Genomic DNA, 25372 nt, shown 5'->3' with positions numbered 1-25372 from the left:
CACTCAAGAATATCTGAAAGATGCATATATACATATATATATGTATATATATATATACTGGAATATTCTTGCTCTCTCTGGGGCCTCTTACCTTCATTTTCTGTGTTGGCCGGCACTGAGTCGACCCCAAAAGGATGCCAGGGCTGGAGATCGTCCAGGCTGAACTCTCCATTCACGGGAAGAAGCTCCACGGTGGTTTTCGTTTCTGTCAAAGATGGCATGAGGGCATCGTTTCCATAACTGATTCTTGGTTCACTGATCATGTTGGCCAAGACGTCATCCGAGTAGTTTTGCTCTTTCTGAAGCAGCTCATCTAAACAAAACAAAGCCATGTTTGGTGAGTCACAGCAACAAGTGGAACTGCAGCAGTGGCTACCATCTGCTGCCTGCCAGACATGATTTGAAAAGCTCTACAAGCAGGATCTTATGTCTCCATCTGACAGATGTGACAACTGAGGCCCATGGCAGTTGAGCCACTTATGGAAAATCATAGCAAGTGCCAGGGCTGAATGGCTGTAACCCTCCTTCTGATGATGAAAGATCTCGAGAGCTAAATCTCCATCCCTCCTCTGACACAGATTCTGGTATCCTGTGATCACAGAGCAGTCAACAGTGTGCTCCGCTGAGGTGTTTGCCGGGACATGGTGGCAGCACGTGAGGTACAGTTACTTTCAAACTGGAGGATATAATCCAGCAAATCTCTAGTCTTTCCTTGAAAATGTGTTAGGACAAAAGAATTATAACTGGTGGTGGTCTGCTCCATTCTTTTTTAAAAAAATTAACTAATTTATATTCAATTAATTAACATATAGTAAATTATTATTTTCAGAGGCAGAGGGCAATGATTCAGTCTTATGGAACACCCAATGCTCATTACATTGTGTGCCCTCCTTAATGTCCACCACCTAGTTAACCCGTCCCTCCCCCTCCTCCCCTCCAGCAACCCTCAGTTTGGTTCCTATTTCATTCTTAGACATTTTTTATTTTTTTTTATTTTTATTTTTTAAAGATTTTATTTATTTATTCATAGAGACACACAGAGAGAGAGAGAGAGGCAGAGACACAGGCAGAGGGAGAAGCAGGCTCCATGCAGAGCCTGACGTGGGACTCGATCCAGGGTCCAGGATCATGCCCTGGGCTGCAGGCGGCACTAAACCGCTGCACCACCGGGACTGCCCTCCTGTTTCATTCTTCAACAGTTCTCATTGTTTCTCCTTGAACAAATATGCCTTTTCCAAAGGCCCCCTAGGTGCTGCATGATTTATGTTCTGAGGCAACAGAGAAGCAGTCCCCTTGCCTTCCCAGTCGTGGCCTTGCAGACATGAAGCTCTGCTCCAGGCTGTTGCTCTGCTGTGGGCGAAACCTCCCTGCCTCCCAGCAGGTGCTATGCCATCTCAAACCGAATTTCCTGCCTCTTCTCGCTGCTGCTTCTCTTTTCAAAAAATGCTATTAATTATTCCCCTCTTACAAAGAATGGACTAAACAAAATCAACTTTATGGAACAGAACTGACTTACCTGAAGTTCTTATAGACTAGTGAAAATCCCTAAGTTCTACATTCCATTATTGCAATGCATTTTTACTGGAAAAGAGAGTTGGGAATATAATCCTGTGCTGATTGTAATCATTGCTTTAAATACAGGGTTATCACACGACCTGTGAATCTCCTATCATGCTGCCACAGTTCACCAGGTTTTACCATGTGATCTAGTTTTTAAAATTAAGGCAGGTGCTGAACCACTGAGCCACCCAGGGATCCCTCTCTCTCTCTCTTTTAACAAGATTTTATTTATGACAGACACAGAGAAAAAGGCAGTGACACAGGCAGAGGGAGAAGCAGGCTCCCTGTGGGAAGCCTGATGCAGGACTCGATCCCAGGACTCCAGGATCATACCCTGAGCCAAAGGTAGATGCTCGACCACTGAGCCACCCAGGTGCCCCCACGTTCTCTTTTATTTTTATTTTTTTTTAAGATTTTATTTATTTATTCATGAGAGATATAGAGAGAGACGCAGAGACATAGGCAGAGAGAAAAGCAGGCTCCATGCAGGGAGCCTGATAGTGGGACCCTATCCCGGGACTCCAGGATCATGGCCTGGGCCAAAGGCAGGCGCTCAACCACTGAGCCACCCAGGTGTCCCCCACACGTTCTCTTTTAAATTGAAAACAAATTTTACCTGAAAAAATTCTGCTCAAATATTATTGTCAATTAAAACAATTTGGTAGAATAGCATTAAAGTATGAGATTAATATCCTTCTTTGGAGTCAGTTTTATTGCGAGATATCATTTTATTTTTATTTTTTTACTTTTATTTATTTATTCATAGAGACACAGAGAGAGAGAGGCAGAGACACAGGCAGAGGGAGAAGCAGGCTCCATGCAGGGAACCTGATGTGGGACTCGATCCCAGGACTCCAGGATCACACCCTGGGCTGCAGGCGGCGCTAAACCGCTGTGCCACCGGGGCTGCCCGCGAGATATCATTTTAAATGATGAAATCCCAAGACAATCGGTCCTTCTGAAGTCTAATTTGACTTATGATATATAGCTATTTGCTACAGCGCCATTCTAAAATTCAGTATTTGATGCTTGTAATGACCTTTTCCATGTAGATGAAAGGGCCCCATTAGATCTACTCTAACTTTTTCATGTCTTACAGAGTCATGGGTAATGGCTAATAACTTAGCCAATGTCTGCTTTAATAAATTAAACGGGCATTTCTTTTATATAAATCTTATGCTTCTGACTGTTGAGCACTTATGATACTAAAGAGATGATCTTCTAGAATAATTATTGGTGTTCACACAATCATTTGGAGAGGGAATAACCTTCGCCAGCATGATCCACTCTTGGCCCCATCTGACGCCATATTTGTACCTTTGTGGCATTTACTGTCACATAACCTCTCTGTCTGGAAACTGTTTCTCTTTGTCTTGCATACTCAGCATCAAGCTGGTTTCCTCTGAGTTCTCTGTGTAACTCCTCTTGTTCTTTTTTTCTGATCTCTTCATCCCTCCATTTTCTTTTTGTACCTCCATCCATCTCTTTCTGCAATTTTTCATCTGGAAATCCCATCCACTCTTGAAACCCAAAGGATGAATCAGAAATGTATTTCCTCAGCTTTCACCTATCCCTTCCACTCCTCCCACTCTAGTTATATACATTTCTCAGTTTGCTGGGTCTATTAGTTTACATTAGCTTAATATATACAACACTGAGCTCAAGGCCTTTTGCTTTCCCTCTTGTAATCATGGCAGAGCTATGATCCCAGCCACAGGTCTGAAACCTTCATAACCATCTGTGGCTCTCTGCATTTGGGCTGCCTATTTATATTACTGACAACTCCTTTTAAAATTCAATTTCTGCATTCTCTTATTCATTTCTCACTCCTCCTTTCTATTGTCCTCCTCTCTCCCTTGAGCCATCATTACTTTCTGCCTTGATAACTGTGAAGTCTCCTACTGTTGTCCCTTCCCTACCTTTTTATCCCTCTGTTCCCCGTATCTTTTCATGATACCGAGGAATGGCTCTGCCTCATTTCAGTAACTCCTCATTCCTTACTCAATGAATCCCAAACACTGCTTTTCGCAGATGGTAAAGGTCCTCTGTGATCTGGGCCCACAACTCATCGTTCTAGCTATGAGGCTCAAGCTTTTTGCTGTATACACCTGTTATACAGTGATTTTTAATAAGAAATATATATTTGGTCTTCATAGGCACAGAGTTCCTAAAACCCTTGGAATATTTTGTAGGAGATGAGAGGAATGAAGGTATCTTTCGTTATGTTATGGAGTGACTTTTGAAAAGCCTGTAGATCACCTAAGGATGGGAGCTGGTCACCAGAGGAACTAACCATGTAATCAGAGGTTAAAACTTTCAGTTGAATAATGAATTGAGCTCAATTGCCAATGGCCAATGATTTCATCAATGAAGTCCATGTAATGAAGCCTCCATAAAAACCTAAAAGGACAGGGTACTGGGAGCTTTGAGGTAGGTGAATATGTGGAGATGTGGGGAAAGGAACATGCTGGAAGTTCTGAGCCCTTTCCCACATACTTTGTGCTATGTGTCTCTAACCCTCGGTTATTGCTGGGTTATATCTGTTTATAATAAACCAGTAATCTAGTAAATAAAATGTTTCCCTCTGTTCTAGCAAGTTAACAGAGCCTGTGGCAGAGGTGGTTGGAACTTCTGATGTATAGGTGGTCATCAGAAGCACAGGTGATAACCTGGACTTTCAATACGCTGGTGGGAGCCAGGGAGGGGAGTCTTGTAGGACCAAGCCTGTAACTCTTGTGGGACCCGCACTATCTCTAGGTGGATAGCATTGGAATTGGGTTGAAGTGACTGAATCTCCAAGTGATGCTGGGGAATTGCATGGTTGTAAGGGGAGAACCCACATATTGGAATTGGGCCCACAGCTCTGTCAGGCTGAGTGGCTTGGATTATCCCCAGATGGGACCAGGCATTCCCATCAGGACACCTTTGCTCTCTGTTCCTGCTACACAGGAAGACCACCTCTGCGTATCTAAATTATATGAACTTTTGAAAACCCAGCTCAAATGCCCTCTCCTCTATAAGTCTCCTCTTAACAACTTTATGAGGGGTATGGGCATTAGTATTTTTCTGGGACAGGAAACGGGGGTTGGGAGGGATGACCAAATCCTTTTAAGATCCCATGGCCAGTAAGCATCAGTGCTGAAGTGCCAGTTCTGGGCTGCAGAACACTTACCTCCCTGCCTGTAACCCCCAACTACCCAGCCTCCACGGTACCAAAGGAAGGCTCATTTATGGTCTCAGTACTGCATTGCTCATTTGCAGAGTGACTGTAAGTTTAACTGTTCCAGAAGATTTTCCACACTTAAAGGGCTGCCAGCAGACTCAAACACTACCAGCCCTATGCAATGGTTATTGCCTTTGTGCCTTTGAATAGGCATTTCCCAGGCACAGGCTGAAGGGAATCTTGTACCCATCTCAGCACATGGCAGTAAAAAGGGTACAGCTGGAAACAGTCACAGTGGAAAATCTTACATCTATACTTCATAAAATATCCAGGACATTTTGAGTTGCAGCAAATCATGGTGCCTCCTCCTTTTCTCTTTTATCTCTTACACTGCTGGCAGAAAACATCCTCCAAATGGCCACTAAACTGTTGGGCCCCATGGTGGTTAATTTTCCTGGTTTATTATAGTCATGTTCAGAAAACGAGAGAATGAAACATTCAAGAAATGTTACATTTTTGGCAGAGTGAAAAGCACTTAGGCTTTTTTTGGCGGCGGGGGGCGGGGGGCCAAAATAGCAGAAACCCAAGTTTTTACTTCAGTTTAAAGCAGGAGATTTAGAAACAACCACCTCTGGGTGTCTCATTTGGAACAAAGAAGTCTGAGTGGTTTTTAAGGGATAAAAAGCAGGTGGAAATGACATTATCATTCGTGGGGGTAGCTAGCATTCTATTTTGTGATCATAAAATGTTGAAGGCAGCTAGCTGCTTCTTGGCATTATTAAGGGTTCAGAATTTTACCAAGGGCTAACACAACTGGCACCGAGCAATTCTGTGATTAAAAAAAATAAATAAAGCAACAACAACAGAGCCACATATAATTATTTCAGTGCTCATTCTGAGTGGGGCTTTATCTTTGAATTCTGTGGTTAAGACTCATCACACAGAAACCACACGTCTAGTATGGTGGTGGCCCTGATGGATTACCTGTTTATCTAAATTAATTTAATATTTTATTGTAATGCTTTGATGACATATATTGGTGATTTCCAAAGCTTTTAAGCATCTAAGTTGGCCAGCTGCTGTATTAAAACCAAGACACAGGGTTTATTTCTCCCCTAAGACTCTCCTTTTTTTCCTCTCTAAAAGCTACTTGTTATTGCTCATAATTATAGCAGCTATCTCTGGAGTTAAATTTATTTTTTTTCTGTAACACCCAGCATACATGGGCTTTGTAGTCAGAAGTGGAAATATGTGGGTGCTTGGGTGGCTCAGTCGGTTAAGCCAAAGTGCCTTTGGCTCTGGTGGTGATCTTGGGGCCCCAAGTCGGGGTCCCTGCTTAGCAGGGAGTCTGTTTCTCCTTCTCCCTCTGTACCTTCTCCTGTTTGTGCTCTCCCTCGGTCTCTCAAATAAATAAAATCTCAAAAAAAAAAAAAAGAAGGGGAACTATTTAACTGAGTTCATTGATGGTAATGTTTAACCTACAGCTTAAACAAAACAGATATTCAATTCCAAATATGAAATGTACAGCAAACCTTGTCACCTTGCCCTTTTAAAGTGTGTTGAGGATCTGTACTTAGGATACTTACTAATTAAGAGAAAAACCAAACCAAACTAAACACTTCACCATTTAGTTATCACAGAAAATACATAAAATTTTTTGAGGTGCTGGGGATGAAGGAGGGCACTTGTGATGAGCACTGAGTGCTGTATGCAAGTGTGGAATCACTATATCATATACCTGAAGCTAATATAAAGCCATGTGCTAACTAACTGGAATTTAAATAAAAACTCAAAAAAATATTTTGAAGAAAGAAAGCAGCATCAAGAGTCCCCCAATAGTAATATTGTCCTCAAATGACCAAAAATTATATATGTTTTTTTGTGGAAGCAACAGACTTCTACGATAGTTTGAAAGAAGTGGCCCCATGAAAGGACTGTTGAACGGGGAACAGATGAATTCTAGATAAATCTAACGTGCTTCTTTAGATTATTCACCCATTAGCCAGACTCCTTCTGAAGTTTTAACTCCTGTGTTTTAGGTTTCGAGAAGATATAGTTTGTAAACGTTAAACCAGTTCTGTTTTACAAGCTTTAGTTGCAATCACTGAACTCTCTCTTCCACCTTTCAAATATTTGGGGTGGGGAGTTAAATCTTCATGGTCAGCCTCTTCCCCCGTAACAAACAGCTAATAAAGGTCTGATGTGGAGAATGGCATAAACTGAGGTCTCCTAGGCTGGCTGCACGTTCTCTTTATAGGATTGAAACTGCACTGCTTTAATGATTTTCCCCCCCTATTTTCTGATTCTTCTGCTTCCTGCTAGAAGAATATGTATTTATCTGTAGCCTCTCCCCAAAATGGAAATTTCCTTTCAACTCTAACAGGAGATTCTCATATGACCCATCCTGCCGCCCTCTTTTTTAAATAATGAAAGGAAATAATAATTTATATGTTTTTCTATGGTGATCTGTCCATTTCTGTTGCCATACCGTTCTTATCTTTAATAAATATTTGCTTCTGATTCTGAAAGAACTCAGTGTTACACCTCTGGGCAATGCAACCCTCCCTGCTCCCTGCAACCACCACAGCTGCATTGGGAGTATCTATAAAAGGGATGTAATTTCCCCCTCTCCAGAAGCTCTACTATGAATCCGCTGTCATCCATTCTAGGCATTTTGCCCACACCAGGCCTATGAGATCAGATTTAATTTTCCAATCACAGCTCTGTGCATGTCTGATTCATGGCTCAGCATATAACTGCCATGCTTGTTCATTATACTGAACGCTGCCATGGCCTCTGCAACTCCCTAAGGCTTGCATTCCTCATCCATAAAATTAGAGGAGGCTGGATGGATGGTCTTAACAGTGCCTCCACTATGAATCCTGTTATCTGTACTCTTGTATGGAGATGTCCCATCCAGAGCTAGGGAATCAGGATCTGCTTGCTATTGTGGTCTCCGGGTGATTCTTAAGCACATTACAGATGAGCCACTGCCACAGCTGGACCCAGGTATCACTACACAGGCATCGCGGTTATCACCTTCGTAACAGACAAAACAAGCCTCAAAACAAGGTATCTGGAAAGGTGAGCACGGCCAACAAATAGCACTGCCAGAAGGAACCTGACTCAAAAACACCTTTAAGTCACATTCTCAGAACCCAACCCTCTCTGCGGCCTTGAAGCTAGCATGCACAGCAACGCTTTTGCATCAGAAAGCCACAGGAAAGAAAAGACTAGTTATGAATTTCCTTTTTTGCCAGAACATTTGTCAGGCAGGAAATTACACAGGAGCCAGAGCAGGGAAGTGTTCAGGAAACAGGTCAGTGTTGTTTAGACTCTGGGAAAAAGAATAAGCACTCAAAAGTGTAGAGGGCACTAGAACATTTCATTGCTGTGTTCCCCACTCCTAAAGATCAGCCCTAGCTGGAGACTGTTTAACTTCTAAGCATGGACTTAATTATAGTTCAATTGAGTAGAAGCTGTTTATTTTTGGGGGGAGGGGGTAGAGAAAGGAAAAAGGAGGGAGGGGCAGAGAGAAAACATTTTTTAAGACTTATTTATTCTAGAGGGAGAGAGAGAGAAATAGCACAAGCGGGGGTGGGGGGTGGGGGGGTTGGGGGGCAGAGGGAGAGAGAATCCTCAAGTATGAGGATTGAAGTGTGAATCCTGACCTAATGTGGGGCTCCATCCCAGGACTCTGAGATCATGACCTGAGCTGAAATCAAAAGTCGGATCCTCAAGCTACATTACAAAGCTGTAATCGTCAAGACAGCATGGTACGGGCACAGAAACAAACACACACATCAGTGGAACAGAATACAGAACCCAGAAACAGATCCCCAACTTTATGGTCAACTAGTCTTCAACAAGGCAGAAAAGAATATCCAATGGAAAAAAGCCAATCTCTTCAACAAATGGTGTTGAGAAAACTGGACAGCCACATGTAGAAGAATGAAACTGGACCATTTCTTCACACAATGCACAAAAATAGACTCAAAATGGTTGAAAAACTTAAGTGTGAGACAGGAGCCATCATAATCCTAGAGGAGAACATAGGCAGCAACCTTTATGACCTCAGCCGCAGCAACTTCTTGCTAGACATGTTTCCAAAGGCAAAGGAAATAAAGGCAAAAATGAACCACTGGGACTTCATCAGGATAAAAACTTCTGCACAGCAAAGGAAACTGTTGACAAAACTGAAAGACAACCGACAGAGTGGGAGAAGATATTTGCAAATGACACACCGGACAATGGGCTAGTATCCAAGATAAAGAACTTACCAAACTCAACACCCAAAACCCAAAAAGTACAGTTAAGAAATGGGCAGAAGACATGCATGAACAGACATTTCTCCAAAGAAGACATATCAATGGCCAAGAGACGCATGAAAAAACACTCCGTATCTTTCAGCATCAGGGAAATACAAATCAAAGCCGTGATGAGATACCACCTCACACTGATCAGAATGGCTAAAATGAGTAACTTAGGAAACAACACGTGTTGGTGAGGATTTGAAAAGAAGGGGAACTCTCGTAAACTGTTGGTGGGAATACAAACTGGTTCAGTCACTCTGGAAAACAGTATGGAGGTTCCTCAAAAAGTTAAAATTAGTGCTACCCTCCAATCCAGCAACTGCACTACTAGGTATTTATCCAAGGATACAAACATAGGGATTAAAGGGGCACACGCACCCCAATGTTTATAGCAGCAATGTCCACAACAGCCAAAAAATGAAAAAAGCCCAGATGTCCACTGACTGACAAATGGATAAAGATGTGCGCGTGCAACACACACACACACACACACACACACACACACACACACTCACAAACACACAGGAACATTACTGAACCATAAAAAAGAATGCAATCATGCCATCTGCAATGATATGGATGGGATTAGAGGGTATTATGCTAAGTGAAATAAGTCAGTTAAAGAAAGACAAATACCATATGACCTCAGTCATGTGGAATTTAAGAAATAAAACAGATGAACATGGGGGAGGGAAGGAAAAGTAAAAGAAGATGAAAATACAGAGGCAGGCAAACCGTAAGAGATGCTGAACTCTAGGAAACAAACACGGTTGCTGGAGGGAAGTGGGATGGGGTAACTGGGCAATGAGCATTGAGGAGGGCACCTGATGTGATGAGCACTGGGTACTATATGCAAGTGATGAATCACTAAATTCTACCTCTGGAACTAATAATATACTACATGTTAACTAAATTGATTTTAAATACAGAATTGAAAAAAAAAAGAGAAGGGTGGGATGCTTAACGGACTGAGCCACCCAGGTGCCCCTCTATCAATGGAGCAGAAGCTGTTTAAAATGCTAACTGGGGGAGAACCTATGGGGTCCTCAAGTGATTACTTGCACATGGCTGGGATGTCTTGATTACTGCACATGGCTGGGATGTCTAGATCTGTGTGCGACTCATGGGACAGCCATCGTGTGGCAGACCCGTGTCACGCTATGACATCTTGAGAACATGAGATCAACTGTACAAAGACACCTTCCACTTCTATGGCCTTTCAAATCCAATAGCTCATTAGATACCCACAACCATCTTTATCGTGGGATTCCTACTCCACTGACAGTTGAGCAGACTGTGTGACATCCCTTTTGAGAATTATAGTTATCAAGTGGCAGAACTGGGATGTGAACCCAACTATGTGGATTCTGAGTCCAAAAGTTTCTAGTATTCCATGAAAAAATCTATTCTGTGTCTGACATGGCTATTTGATTAGTGACTAATATTATAAAAATATATTCACATCGATCATCACAAGCATCATGTTTTTCATAATTTTTGACAGATGTGAAGTGATGAACCCAGTGGTTCTCTTTTAAAATTCTTTTTTCCATATGAAGGAACCGAGGTAAGAGACTTTCACCATAGGCCAAGGTCACAGAGCTTTTTGATAGCGGAGAAGCAGGCCTGAAAAGCCAGATGGTTCCCAGCTGCACAACCATGCACTGCTCCATACTCTAAGGGGGGCCTTAGGTGTCACTTCCATTTTGACAGCCCATCCTCAAAGCAGTTTATCCTTTGAACACTCATTTCCCACTTCTTTAGGTTTTCAGTTTTCCAGAAGACTGGCATAAATATGATAGCTATGTGAACTGTCATTCGGTTTCACCAATTGAGTCAAACTGACTCAGCCTTTGGGTTCTGAGCTACGTAAATGGTTGAACAGCAGACTGCGTACTCCGTCATCCCAAATACCCTCTTTCTCATCAGCGGTGTGGGGCCTAGAATACTTCAGGGGTCAGAAGAGAAAAAGCCATGGGCACAATGCTGCCATGTTTCCAACTTGGAAAAGAAGTTACAGACATTATCGCAAAGTAATGCTGTCCCACAAATCTAGTTTTTATTTTGGATTCCAGGAAGCTGGGTCAGTCTCCTCATTTCTAGCCACACTATCAATCTTGAGACTCTCTCACAGTCTCTAAATTCAGACTTCACCTCTGAATCTGGTTTCTTGGGTAGTTTCTTGGACACAGGTTTTAAATGAAGCACACTGTCCATTCATGGCAGCAAACAGTCCCTGGAGGGGATGCAAACACGGCTACACATCACTTGTGAGAACGTTCCCTATCACAAATGACATATCCTGGAGTATCACTTGTCCAGCTGAAGACTGAAAGAAAGACGGAAGTCCCTTTTCATTGAAGACAAATTTCTTTTCGACTTTCAAACAACAGAGATCAAACAGCTTAGATCTACCAATGGCATCAGTTAGAAATTGGGGAATCCAGTCAGTCTGTCTCCCTGGCATCTAAAAACAGATTAAATACATTTTTAAAAAATATTTTAGATATTTATTCATGGGCGGGAGGCAGGCTCCCTGCAGAGCAGGAGCTCGAGGTGGGACTTGATCCCATCACCCTGGGATCATGACCTAAGCTGAAAGCAGACACTTCGCTGCTTAGCCACCCAGGCACCCCAAAGTAAAGAATTTCTACTTCATGCTCACTTGGAGATCTGTGTCAGTGTTGTGATCCTATTTCCAACTACCTTAGGAATTTTGGCCCAGGCCGGGTGGTTGACAGTCTAAGCAATTTTGAGGGGAAAAAAAATCTTCTACTAGAGTTTAGGTCACAAACCAAGTTTGCATATTACAGAGAGAAGCTCTGTAAATATGCTGTGTTGAGGTTATAATCTCTACCTGCAAGTGAGTGTCTTTGTTTTAAGGAAACAGTGAAGAATTTAGGTGTAAAGGGCCAATATGTCTGCAAGTTGCTCTTAAAAAAAAAAAAAAAGCAGTTTTATGTAATATTTTCAAAGCTTTCCTTTAAGTCTGGAATTATATTAAGATTAAAAGTTCAGCCCTATGGCACTAACACTGTAGTGACAGCTTTAACCTGTATCTGTCTGTCTGGAAGTATTCTTCTGGTTGATATAATACAGGGAAAATGCAAATTTTTTTTATTTTATTTTTTTATTTTTTATTTTTTATTTTTTTAAATGACCATTAACGTAAGCACACTTAGGTTACATAGATACGACTACACATCCTCCGCAAAGTAAAATAGAAATGAATAAAAATTTTGACCACTCCTCTCCCTTAAACATAAGCCAATTATCGCGTGTGATTTTCAAGGCAGGAAACACTTGCCTCTTCACACGCTAGAGGAAGCACTGGCTGTCCCGGCTAGTTGAGAGATGGGTACTTTTACCATTAAGGAGTTTCAAAGTAATTATGAATATGAGGAATGTTCTCTTCAAACTTGTCTTAAAAAAAAAAACAAAAAAAATTTGTCTTTAAAAAGAGCCTAACCCCTGCAGCATAAGTGAGGACTTCACTGTGTTCCCTCTTTTATATAAAAATGTGATATTCGGTAGTAATTAGAATAACAAATTCGGTGCAAAAAACACCACAGAAAACAAAAGTAACAATGATAACCTCACTTGCAATCCCACCACCGAGATAGCCAAGAGTAATGTTTTCTTTTTTCTTTTCTTTTTATTTTTTTTAAAGATTTTATTTATTCATGAGACACACACACACAGAGAGAGAGAGAGAGAGAGAGAGAGGGGCAAAGAGGCAGAGGGAGAAGCAGGCTCCATGCAGGGAGCCCAATATGGGACTCGATCCCTGGAGTCCAGGATCAGGCCCTGGGCTGAAGGCGGCACTAAACTGCTGAGCCACCCAGGTTGCCCAGTTTTCTTTTTTTTAAACAGCATTGTTTTTTACAGTATTATTTCAAATCTTTAACCATCATTCTATTATCTAAATTCTATGACTGGGGTCAATGAGAATGCATTTTGTGAGGGTAACGTGGGCTGGGAGGCCCTTGTAATCGAATGATCAGGTCTGAGGACACACACATGGAGTCATGGGGATGGATTTCCCTCCACTTTCATTCTCCAGTACATAGTTAATTTTTCTGGTACACTCTTCTGCGTATTGCGGCAGGCTTTTGTTTTTACTTCTAAGTTCTTAGACGTAGAGCAAATTGGAAAAATGAAATGAAACCTGAGGCTCGCTCTATTGGGGTTAGTATCACATTTCATTTTTTAAAAACTGCTAATGCTTACGGTGAATACAAGTAAGTAAACTGAGAAAGGTTATTATTATTATTATTTTTTATAATACTGAAATAGCAGTTTTACTGCTCTTGAATTTTTATAAAGGCCAAGTCATTCTGGCAACTGCATACAATTCTGAGCTCACTCCTGCCTGGAGTCTTCACTGCTGGTGTTGGGGTGTTCTGGGCATCCACCCATAACAACTCCCTTCTTTCCACCTGAGCTTGGAACCAATTAAGAGAGAACAAGTAGAGAGGAAAACATTACCTTTACTTCCAATAAAAATAAAAAATAAAAAATAAAAGCCAGGTCCTTATTAACCTACATGATATTCTTTGGGGAGTGAGCACACACACAGGGCACACGGCTTGTCGACCTGTACCCTCAGCTGCATACGACGAGAGGCAGACTCAGTGTTGCCCCTACGACCGTGTCCTGTCTAGCCTGATCCTGTCTGATAGCACCCTTTCCCAGACTTGGGAGAGAAGCCTTTCTTACCTGGGTGAGAGATATCCTGGGGGCAGACCAACGGAATGGGACACAGTGCCCCTCTGAAGAGCTATTGATCCCTCTGTTATACACTGAAGAAAGTGCATTCTAATGGACCATACCTGATAAATGCTTCATTGATGGAATTCTGTATTTACAGGATGTAAAGGTACTGGTTAGCAAGGCAGGTTAGCTCATGGTAGGAAGTAAGGTTTTCAACATTTATAAATAGTTAATTTCACTCAAAGAGCTTAAAGATTTATGTTGACAATTTTAAGGGTAACAGGCAAGAGTGGATAAGATCAGTGCAAATATATATATATATATATATATATATATATATATATATTCATCTCATCACAAGGGAGGAAGAGATCCTGTTCCTGCAGACAGCACACCATGTCTGTATGCACGACAGCTCATGTGAAATGTATGTTTTTGCAGATCAAAAAAAGCCCACAACAATCCTGTATGTTCTTCAGCACACTGACCTATTTTCCTTAACACAAAACGCTTTCTGTACTAAACATTTCTAGAACGGCAGTGGTCCTTCCTCCTCTGATTAGCTGACTCATATGTGATCCCTCAACAGTGTAAGGGGAAACCAAGCCTAGAGATGGAAAATGCTTGACATGTGGGACTTGGAGACAGATGGAAAGTAAGTGTCTTAGGGAAGCATGAACAGTGCAGAGGAGTGGAGAAGCTGAGAGAATTCACTTTAAGGAAAATAATCTGAAGTCAAGAAAAATAAAAAAAATTTATCATTAATACGTGAGCTCCTTCATTTATCTATCTGTTTAGCAATCCTATCATCTTCTAGGCCAGTGTAGGAAATAACTAAGGCAATTTCTTTTTACTCAGAGCTCATGATTCGAGGAAAGATGGGCACAAGGGTAATTCTCTACAAATGATATGGGAAGGGGTTCGGATTGAGCGAGAAAGAAACAAGTGTGGAGTTTCTGGCTGGATACAGTGAGTGATGGTACTCTGGAAGAGAGACTGTTATCCTGGGAGATACAAGTGCACACACCAAGATATAGAGAATGGGGTACCCAAAGGCTGGGGCTTTTCTGGCACAAGGGAGGTATAAAGGAAGCAGCTTAGATAGAAGCCAGAAGCTTTGGTTTGTGGAATGAAAAGGGGAAAGGAACACGCTGACTAGGTGTTTACAATTTATAAAATCCAAAATATAGGCTCTGCTGATACCTGCAGTTCCATTACAGGTAAAGAAAAGAAAGGCATGGAAGGGACACCTGGGGGTTATAAGATATTTGAGATAGAACATTAGAATGATAAAACCAGAAAGACATTTAAGGAAGCGACAGGGGGAAGACTGGCGCTATGTTGATGGTGGTGCAGGTGGGGGAGGTTGTGGCTGGGACAGGGCAGAGGAGTTAGTGGGGAGATAATACTTTTGTTCTCGACTGGAGCTGTGTTTACCAGAAGAGCAATTATGGGCACGAAAGACACGTTGTCCTCAGACATGTTGTCCTCAGACATGTTGCGATATTCCAACATATCATGGTGATGTCCTGTAGTCACTGGAAATACAGGCCTCAAGAGCTCATGTGAAACAGTCCAAGGGGAAGCACTGATGAAAATGAGAGTTTTCCAGATTCTAGCAGAATTTTTGCAGGTGTTCTGGGGAAAAAGTTGATACTAGATTCCCCAGAAGGGATTTATCATATACTGAATTCTGTTGGATAATAAACAGTGCCACCTACAATGAAGTGCCACGTCCCAGCTAAACATTCTTTACAGTGTCTAAACATGGTGTTTGACAATAACTTATTGTTAAGAACTGCAAGGAGCAAGCTATGTCTTATCCAAATAAAGGGTTATGGATCTTTTTTCCCCCTTACGTCACTTCAATATCAATATCCATGAGATGTTAAAAAAAAAATCAACCTTATTTTTTTTACTCTGCAAAGAACAAGGAGAAAATGGTGTAGGAGATGAAAAATAAAGTAGGCCCAACCAATTAATCTTTGGATAAGCTCTCCTTTTAGACAGTGAAGTGAAATGGAAGTGGTATCACTGAGGCCAGCTCTGCTTTCAAGTTACCTAGTGAACCATGAATCCTGGTGCCAGAAGGTGTGCTCTATTGAGCATGTTACAAAATTACCCCAGATGGCCGCTTTCTCACCAAGAATGGATAACCTTTTTCACTACCTGAGACAACCGCCTTCCATGACGTATAGCTTGCAGCCTCACATGGGAAACCTTGCCCGCTATTTCCTTCTGCAACAATTTCTCATCTCCACACTTCCTAGCCTCAGCACTAGACTGCAGGCAAGTCCCTGATGCGTTTCCTGTTGAAAATTTACATGGAATTCTAGTAATTTCCTTTCTTCAAAAAATTGCTTAAAAATGTTATTTTCAGGGGATGCCTGGGTGGCTCAGCGGTTAAGCAACTGCCTTTGGCTCAGGGTGTGATCCTTGAATCCTGGGATCGAGTCCTACATCGGGCTCCCTGCATGGAGCCTGCTTCTCCCTCTGCCTGTGTCTCTGCCTCTCTCTCTTGCTGTGTCTCTCATGAATAAATAAATAAAATCTTTAAAAAGATGTTATTTTCAGGGCACCGGGGTGGCTCAGTTGGGTAAACGTCCAACTCTTGATTTTGCTCAGGTCATGATCTCAGGGTTGTGAGACTATGCCCCACATTGGGCTTCGCACTGGGTTGGGAGCCTGCTTAAGATTCTCTCTCTCTCTCTCCCTTTCCCTCTGCTCCTCTCTTCCCTAACTTCTCCCTCTCTTAAAAAAAAAAAATTATTTTCATCTGAGCATAGTTAAACTTTCCTGTCCTCCACTGTGCTCTGGAAGTCTCAACTCAGAAGCAAAACAAAAACAAAAACAAAAAACTGGACTTCACCTCAAATTATGACACATTTTATGAAGTTATCAGCTTGGTGTGAGATCGCTACTCTTTATGTAATCACATTTAAAAATGTAACTACCTTTCTCTGAATATGTAATATTATACATGGACATCTTCAATAATATGTATGTAATTCATTCACTTTTAAAATTTAGGACTCTCTAGATTAACTCCCACAGTGCTCCAAGAGCTTTTTTTTTTTTTCAGTGTGATATAAGCAATCTTTATTTGAATATATTTTAAGCTTCAACAACAAATTAAAAAATGATTCACATTATGGCGAATTTATACATGTCTTTTCATCTTCCAAGTAGAGTAAACATTAATTAACCCTGGCTAATTAAAACAACCACGGTTTACAAATTTATCCATTAATCAGCCTCAAGCAAATGCAAAGCATTTTCATAATTTGAACCAATTATAAATGGAAATTATCTTTTTAATGAAGAGGTCATAGAATTCAAGACACGTGGCCCTTTGACTTAAATTTGATAGTGTTTTAGAAAGAAATTTTCTTTGGATTCATAATATTCAAGGAAAGAAAAAATAAAATTGCTTGGTATGGGTTGAAATATGTTCCCCTAAAAGTCAGATTGACGTCCTCATCTTCAGTACCTATGAAAATGACCTGATGTGGATAGAGGGTCTTTGCAGGTACATTCAGATAAAGAGGAGATCGTACTGGAATAAGACAGGCCCTTAATCCAATGTGGAATTCAGGTGACTCTTGATCATTTCGAAGACACACCAAGACAGAGAAAAGGGGAGAATCCTAGGTGAAGGCAGAAGCAGACACGGGAGTATCCGTGAACCAAAGAATGTCCAGGATTGTCAGCAGCACCAGAAGGAAGCTAAAGGAATGGAAGAGGTTCTACCCTAGAGCCTTCAGAGGGAGCATGACCTTGTAGACACCTTGATTTTGGATTTCTGGCCTTTAGAATCATGAGAGAGTAAGTTTCTGTTGTTTTAGGCCACCCAGTTGTAGTAGTTAGTCATGGCAACCCTAGGAGACGCAAACACCACCCACATACGTGAGTATTAACCGTCTGTAAATAAGATAAGCATTTCTGGCTGTAGTAATCACGTTGGACTAGAATGTGGTTTCTTCCTGAGCCCTTGACTCCAGGCAGGGATGGGCAGACCGAGGAGAAGAATCAGGAGCTTTATCATCTACTAGCCTCATTAGGAGCTTTATCATCTACTAGCCTCATTAGTTCCCTCAGGGGGAGACATCTCCCCCTGAATACCATATGTGTTTCAGGGGAGACTAGATGCCTCCCTCATTTCAGTGACTCTTCCCCAAGTACAGAGCGTATCACCCACATCCCTTTCTTGGCCATCGATGGCTGCATGCCTGACCCAGATAAGGCCAAAAGAACTTTGGATACTGGTGTCAACTCTTAAGCTCAACAAGGAAGTAGAAGGGCTTCAGTTTCAAATACTTTATACTACAAAGGTCATGCCACATCCTCTCTAAGCAGCCAGAAGCTGAGCTGTCCCTGGCCACATAATGTGTGGCAAATGCCTGGCAGGTTTCAGGTTTTACTAAGTCCAGGGTGATGAGAACACCACCATCTCAAATGCCACAACAGAATCTGTCACCATACCTCCATTCGGCAACTAAACTGAAAGGAGTTGGGGCAGGTGGAGTCCATCTACAGCACTGAGCTGATCAGTTTGCATTTAAAATTCACATTCGAGGGGCAGCCTGGTGGCTCAGCGGTTTAGCACCGCCTTCAGCCCAGGGCATGATCCTGGAGACCTGGGATCGAGTCCCACATCGGGCTTCCTGTTTGGAGCCTGCTTCTCCCTCTGCCCCTGTCTCTGCCTCTCTCTCTCTCTCTCTCTCTCTCTCTCTCTCTGTCTCTCATGAATAAATAAATAAAAATCTTTAAGAAAATAAAAATAAAATTCACATTCGACCAGCTGGATCTTGGAAAAAAAAAAAAAAGATTCTGTAGCCTAAAAGTTTTTCTTCATTCTTGTATGACATATAGATGATTAGAATAGGATATTTTATAAAGTAGCGTGTTTAACAGCAACTTCTAGGTTATCTGTGACTCTTTGGCCCAAGAGAGCACTAGACTGCAGGCCAGTCCCCAATGCCTTTCCTGTTGAAAAAGATAGGAGGAAAATAGGGCTTCCAATACCCAGGTATGGACTATATCATGCTACATACTTATATTACCTGGCCTGTCCTTTCTTTTGCTTTCACGCTGGCAATGCTTGGCTTTAGGTCACTCAGAGACCAACTTAAGAGTATGTAGATAAATTAGTGAAAAACAAATGTTAAAAACTCACTGAATCTTTCCATGTCAAGTGTTTGCTTCTTACACATCAAAAAGATCTTATATTTGAAGTTTATAATGGCAGATTGTAGGCTGTCAAAGGGAAACTAGTTCCAATGATTTAAGGTACAGAAGCAGGAAAAATACCTTGCATGGTCTTCTCTGACTTTCTTAAGATAAAGAACCCATGTGAACTAAGATGATGATGGTTGAGGAATGCTGAAGAGGCAAGGGTACACTGGGTATATCCAAAAGTACGATTTAGTCAAGTGTACAGGCCGAACCATGTTTTGCCCCAAATCCTTTGTTGAAGCCATAACCTCTAATGTGACTATATTTGGAGACAGGGCCATTGAGAAAGTAATTAAAGTTAAAAGAGGTCCTGAGGGTGGGGCCCTGCTCTAATAGGATTGGTGAACTTTGTAAGAGGAAGAGACATGAAAGCTCTCTCTTGCTCTGTGGGTGAAAAGGCCACTTGGGGACACAGCAAAAAAACAGTTATCCACAAGCCAAGGAGAGAGATTTCAGGAGACACTAAACTAGTTAAGACCTGATCTTGGATTGCCAGTTTCCAGAACTGTGAAAAAAAAAATCCCAAACCCATTTTTGCTTTAAGCCACCTGGTCTGTGGAGTTTTGTTACGGCATCCTGAACTCACTAAGACACTCATCTCATCATAGCCAGATAAGCGAAAAAGCAAAGGTCAAAACAACTTTCTCTAAGGCATTTTTGCTTCTTTCTTTTCCTTTTTTGTGGTTTTTAAGAAAGAAAGCTAAAGATGAGAGCAGGAAGTATAAACTATCAAGGGCTCACCAGGTGAATTTCTTGCACTACACACCTTTCACAGAGATGACATGGAAGTGATTTATTTCAGATATGACTCAGTTCAGGGTTTGAAAGTACATTTGACCTTTGGGGCTTTTCAATTTAAAAAAAAATTTTTACGGCCATTTTGCCAAGAAAGTTCTCAAATGCTCCCCCTCTGCTACCTTTCTTCACTGCAGGTGGGGAAAAAAGGCCAAATGACAAATGACAATTTCCCTATGTGTCTGGGACATTTGTAATCATGTGATCCCTTCACTTTGGGGGAAATGAGGAGATGCTTTGTGATTTCTAGGCCAAGGCACCACACAAGATACTTTAAGAAACAAAGGAATACAGGGGCACCTGGGGAGCTCAGTGGTTGAGCGTCTGCCTTCGGCTCAGGGCGTGATCTCAGGGTCCTGGGATCGAGTCCTGCATCAGGCTCCCCACAAGGAGCCTGCTTCTCCCTCTGCCTATGTTTCTGCCTCTCTGTCTCTGATGAATAAATAAATAAAACCTTAAAAAAAAAAAGGAACAAAGGAATACAATTTGCTTTCCTGTGTAACCTGCAGAATATGTATACCACTGCTTAACAGAGTGAGTCACCTCTCAGGTTTGGCACCCGGAGGTGGTTCTCAGCACGCCTTTTCTTGCTAATTTTTTTTGTCAATTCCCAGAGAGAGACACATTAAGCTCTCTGACAATCTGAGCTAACATTAAGCTCTCTGATGATCCTTCACGATTAAGCTTTTACCATTTGTCATTTCCAATGCTGACAACTCCGAGCGTATTTTGTCAATTTTCCCTTTCACTCCTTATTAAAAAAATATCACTTTGAATTTGAAGGGAGCCTAAACGGATAATTTCTTTAAGTAGAATGTCAGTATCAATGATAGCAAATGAAGAATCTACAGTGGGAAGGAAAGGTTCTGGTAGAGCAGCAGATTCACAATTTCTGAAGGAGCACAAAAAGAAGTAAGTGGTGGAACATGTTATAAAAGATGATATTTTCTCACCGAAGCCTGCTCTATTGCTTTTATTATTTACTCCTTTTAGATACGGTTAATCAACATTAATAAGCAGTTTATGCCGGTCCTTTTTCATAGCTAATAAGTAGTCTTGGATAAATAAGACCATCAGCCCTGTCACACCTAAACAAATTCTCAATGAATCCGAACTTCAAGGTTACTAATGCTTCACTTTCACATTTTATACAGTCACAGCATTAGAAATCCACATGGCCTATTTACTGGGATATATTCATTTTCAATGACAACAATGGCAATTCCTCCATGTTCAAGACTAATATAAATTGTAATCTGAGGCTGTAAGAATCCTTACATTTCTGCTATTTCATATAAGCAAGACTTCTGAATATTTAAGAATCCCCTGGGGAGGGCAGCCCGGGTGGCTCAGTGGTCTAGCGCCGCCTTCAGCCCAGGGTGTGATCCTGGAGACCTGGGATTGAGTCCCATGTCAGGCTTCCTGCATGGAGCCTGCTTCTCATTCTGCCTGTGTCTCCGCCTCTCTCTCTCTCTATCTCTCTGTCTCTCATGAATAAATAAATAAAATCTTAAAAAAAAAAAAAAGAATCCTCTGGGGAGGTAAGGAAAATGCAGCTTTCTATAGGTCAGAGGTAGGGGCCCAGGAATGTGAATTTTTAACAAGACTTCCTCCCTATAATTGAGCTTTGATTGGCCCCAGGAACACATTAAAAACCTATAATTTTCAGAGTAACAGCTTCCATGGGGAGTGTGTATGCCCTTTAGAGGCTTACAGCAACCGGACTGAGGACATCAGCAAATGCCAGATACTCTTTTCCGTTTACTAGCTGATGGCACAAAGCTGCAGCAATCATGCAAAACAATGAGGAAAGGCTCAAGTTATGAGCCATGGGTCATTCAGCTCATCAGGTTAGCCTGCTCTATTAATGGGTCATTCCAAGGACTTAAAGCCCAGATGATCAAGGCCTTATATAAAACCAGAACACTCAGACCCAATCTCCCAGAGGGCTCCCAATTCTGTTCTAATGTGCCTATTTATTTTTTTTAAAGCATCATATTTGTTCACACCCAAGTATGTGAAGACATTCTTTGATTTCCGAAGGGATCTGGCCAGACATACTGAACCTCCTGGGCCTTGGCTGTTTTTACAGCACATTCACAGACTCTAATTTTGATCAAGCCACTAAATCACCCAGAATCTGTAGTCTGAAAATGGAAAGGTTTGGTTCCACTTTTCTGTTCCTTTGAAGAGGTCTAGATAGCAGGGTGGATGCAGGTCCATACCATCAAAGAGATCTAGAAAGCAAAGTCTCTCTTACATTGTCATAGAACATCTGACTTACACACACTCCATGATAATCAACAGAGAGGCTGGTTAGGAAACCCTCCCCTTTTTTGATAACTGTGTTTTAGTAAATTCACAGTCTTGCCTCAATTTCTCTCATACCTAAACAAAATTTAGATATTTCTTGAAACAGCTTTTTTTTTCTCTTTCTCTCATGGTAACTGGCATTGCCAAAAAGAGTTTGGAAACTGTTCAGTTTGATTCTTAGAAAATTGAGGGGCTGTTCCTTTCATTGTTATATCTTCAAAACATTCAAATTTGGTTGGTTTGTTCCAAGTGTCTGTTCCCAGTATTTTTTTTTTTTTAAAGATTTTATTTATTCAGGGATCCCTGGGTGGCGCAGCGGTTTGGCGCCTGTCTTTGGCCCAGGGCGCGATCCTGGAGACCCGGGATCGAATCCCACATCGGGCTCCCGGTGCATGGAGCCTGCTTCTCCCTCTGCCTGTGTCTCTGCCACTCTCTCTCTCTCCCTCTCTCTCTCTCTCTGTGACTATCATAAATAAAATAAAAAAATTAAAAAAAAAAGATTTTATTTATTCATGAGAGACAGAGAGAGAGGCAGAGATACAGGCAGAGGGATAAGCAGGCTACACAAGCAGGGAGCCCGATGCAGGACTCAATCTCGGGTCTCCAGGGTCACGCCCTGGGCTAAAGGGGGCGCTAAACCACTGAGCCACCCAGGGTTCCCCATGTTCCCAGTATTAAAAAAAAATTGCTAAGAACGTCTAGAATTCATTTTGACTGACATCAATTACCTCAATAAATTGAAAGAGAGGAAAGCAGAACTGTATTAGAAAGTATTTCCTTTCTTTTACTTGAATTACAGGGAAACTAAGAGCTCTATAGTGATCACTGATTTTATATAAAATCCAGAAGAAAACAGAGATGACCTAACAACACAGTCACTAATTATTTAGATTGGTGGCTTAGACCCTTTCCTCCTAAGTTTCTTGGAATGTTGCACTTCCAGCCAACGTCACATATTGCAATCTCCTCGTAACTTTAGGGGCACTGAACTCCCAAAAGAGAGAAGTATAAATTACAGAGGTGTCCGACAAGGCGAAATTGAGTCGTCTATCATTGCTCCTTTCTATATAGTTATTTTAAAGGTAGTAACACTTAGCAAAAAAATATAAACAGGGGTGCTTGGGTGGCTCAGTTTGGATGGGTGTCTGACTCTTGGTTTCGGCTCAAGTCATGATCCCAGAGTTGTGAGACAGAGCACATGCCAGGCTCTGTGCTCAGTGTGGAGTCTGCTTGAGATTCTCTCTCCCTCTCCCTCTGCCCCTCCCTGCCATTCACACTCACTCTCTAAATAAATAAATAAAATCCATTTTAAAAAAATGTATAAACAGCAGTAAGGGGTGTCAAAGTTTTAAGCAGTGATACCTCTCTCCACCAGTGTGCCAGTCAGTATATCTGCAGGGATCTGGTGCTAAATTAGAAGAGACTGTGCATTTACTTTGTGAGGTAGAGTCAAATGGTCCCATAGGTGACACCCATACATTGAGCTGTAGCTTATGTGAGTGCCTTTTCACTTATTCTTGTCATGACAGTAGTGGGCAGATTTCTTAAAATTAGTAATTTGACACTTAAAAAATTATGTTTTGATGTGTACTATTTAATCATGAGCAGTCATGCATATTTGTGACTGCTTAGCAATTATGTTTCTGCTCCTGTGAATTGGAGCTGTTGTATCCATGAATTAATCAAATATAATAATTCATTTATGTTTTCATCTTAAATATTTGTTTGTGGCATCTAGTTTTTATCATGTGGATTTAGGATGTAACTATATAGGTAATATGATGGCTCAGTGGGGTGCGAGAATAGATCCTTACTGTTTATTCACTGCTCATTAAGTTAAATATACTCTAAACCAGTAGTTCTCAAAGTTTAGTGTGTGTCAGAGTCACTTGGATAACTTGCTAAAAAAGAGATCACTGATCCCCATCCTGGTGTTGCTGGTTCAAAAGATCAGGGGTGGGACCAGAAAATGTGCATTTCTACCAAGACTGCAGGGATGCTGATACTGCTGGTCCAAGGACTGCTTTTAATCAAACAATTCCTTGAAGACAGGCATTTGTAATTACTTATACTTAAAAATCTCCTTGAGGAGACACAGATGCATAAAATTGGATTCATACCTTCAAAAAGCTTATACTCAGGATGTGGCTATTAGTTGATATGTACACATCAAAGCAATAATAGACACATGTAATATGTAAAATAGATGACCGGCGGGTGGATGCTTTGTGATTTCAAAGGGAGATGACATGAGAGTTGGGGTTTTGAAAGCGCAATAGGATCTCAATAGGCCACGATTGGGTGTGGGTGCTGCAGACAGATGGAACAGGATAAATAAATGTGTCTGGGACTGTAGGTATAATATCAACTTTACTGGAAAGTCAGGCTCATGCAGAACAAAAGGAGTTAGTATCCGCTTTGGCTGTCCATGGTTATTTTGAGGACCAAGTGAGTCGTAAGAAAAGAAAGCAAAAAGTAAATCAGTCATCAAAAAGAAGACAACCAAGTACAGAAGATAAACGTACAAAAAATACCCATAAAATCTTTTTCTTTCCTCTTCTATTCCTTTTTCTAAAGACATCTGAGTGGCAACCAATGAACTGTGCTCACAACGTCGTGAGAATGATCCCTGCCCTGGTTTAGGAGACAGCCTAATGATGTGTATGATTTGAAGGGCTTTAGCAGCTAACACTCACAGAGCTAAAACCTTTATGTCGGATCCCTCACAAACGATTAGGCTCTGGCTAAGGATTATTACCTTATGCTTTCAGAGAAATCTGTGCTTGTCCTGCACAAAAAACAATCTAATGGCAATCATATACGAGAAGGCATGGCGGTTGCCATTTTTCATGTGTTGGTGTATGATTTCTAAGCAAATAGAGAATACAAATGTGCTAAAAAATCCTGCAAAATGAACAACGCAGCTGTTTATGTCCTTTATAAACACCTCAATATTGACTCAGGTCTTCAACGGTGTTGAGTCTTTGAGCTTCGGAAGCACATCTACTGAGTTGAATCTGCTAAGGGGGGACATTTTCAAAGAAAAGTTGTGGAAGGGGTGCTTGGGTGTGGCTCAGTCAGTTATGCATTTGCCTTCAGCTCAGGTTATGATCCCAGGGTCCTGGGATAGAGCACCGAGGTAGGCTCCCTGCTCAGGGGTTGGGAGGGGCTGCTTTTCCCTCTTCCTCTGCCTGCTGTTCCCCCCAACTTGTGCTCTCTCTCTCTCTGTCAAATAAGTAAATAAAATCATTAAAAACACAGTTGTGGAACCTGAATAAAT

General features: G+C 41.5%; 1 protein-coding gene across 4 annotated transcripts in view; it reads right to left on the bottom strand.

The window, feature by feature from the left end:
• LOC121479288 (amyloid beta precursor protein) overlaps nucleotides 1-25372 on the bottom strand; it is a 270747-nt gene that overhangs the window by 34669 nt on the left and 210706 nt on the right. For all 4 annotated transcript variants that reach the window (XM_041734781.1, XM_041734782.1, XM_041734783.1 and 1 more), the window contains one exon: nucleotides 92-313. In XM_041734781.1, the coding sequence (XP_041590715.1) occupies nucleotides 92-313 (222 nt within the window). The remainder of the gene's footprint in view (nucleotides 1-91; nucleotides 314-25372) is intronic.

Source organism: Vulpes lagopus, chromosome 20 (genome assembly GCF_018345385.1).
Source record: "Vulpes lagopus strain Blue_001 chromosome 20, ASM1834538v1, whole genome shotgun sequence".
NCBI classification, from domain to species: domain Eukaryota; kingdom Metazoa; phylum Chordata; class Mammalia; order Carnivora; family Canidae; genus Vulpes; species Vulpes lagopus.
Note: the sequence above shows the minus strand (reverse complement) of the source record. Positions and strands in the feature narration are given on the sequence as shown.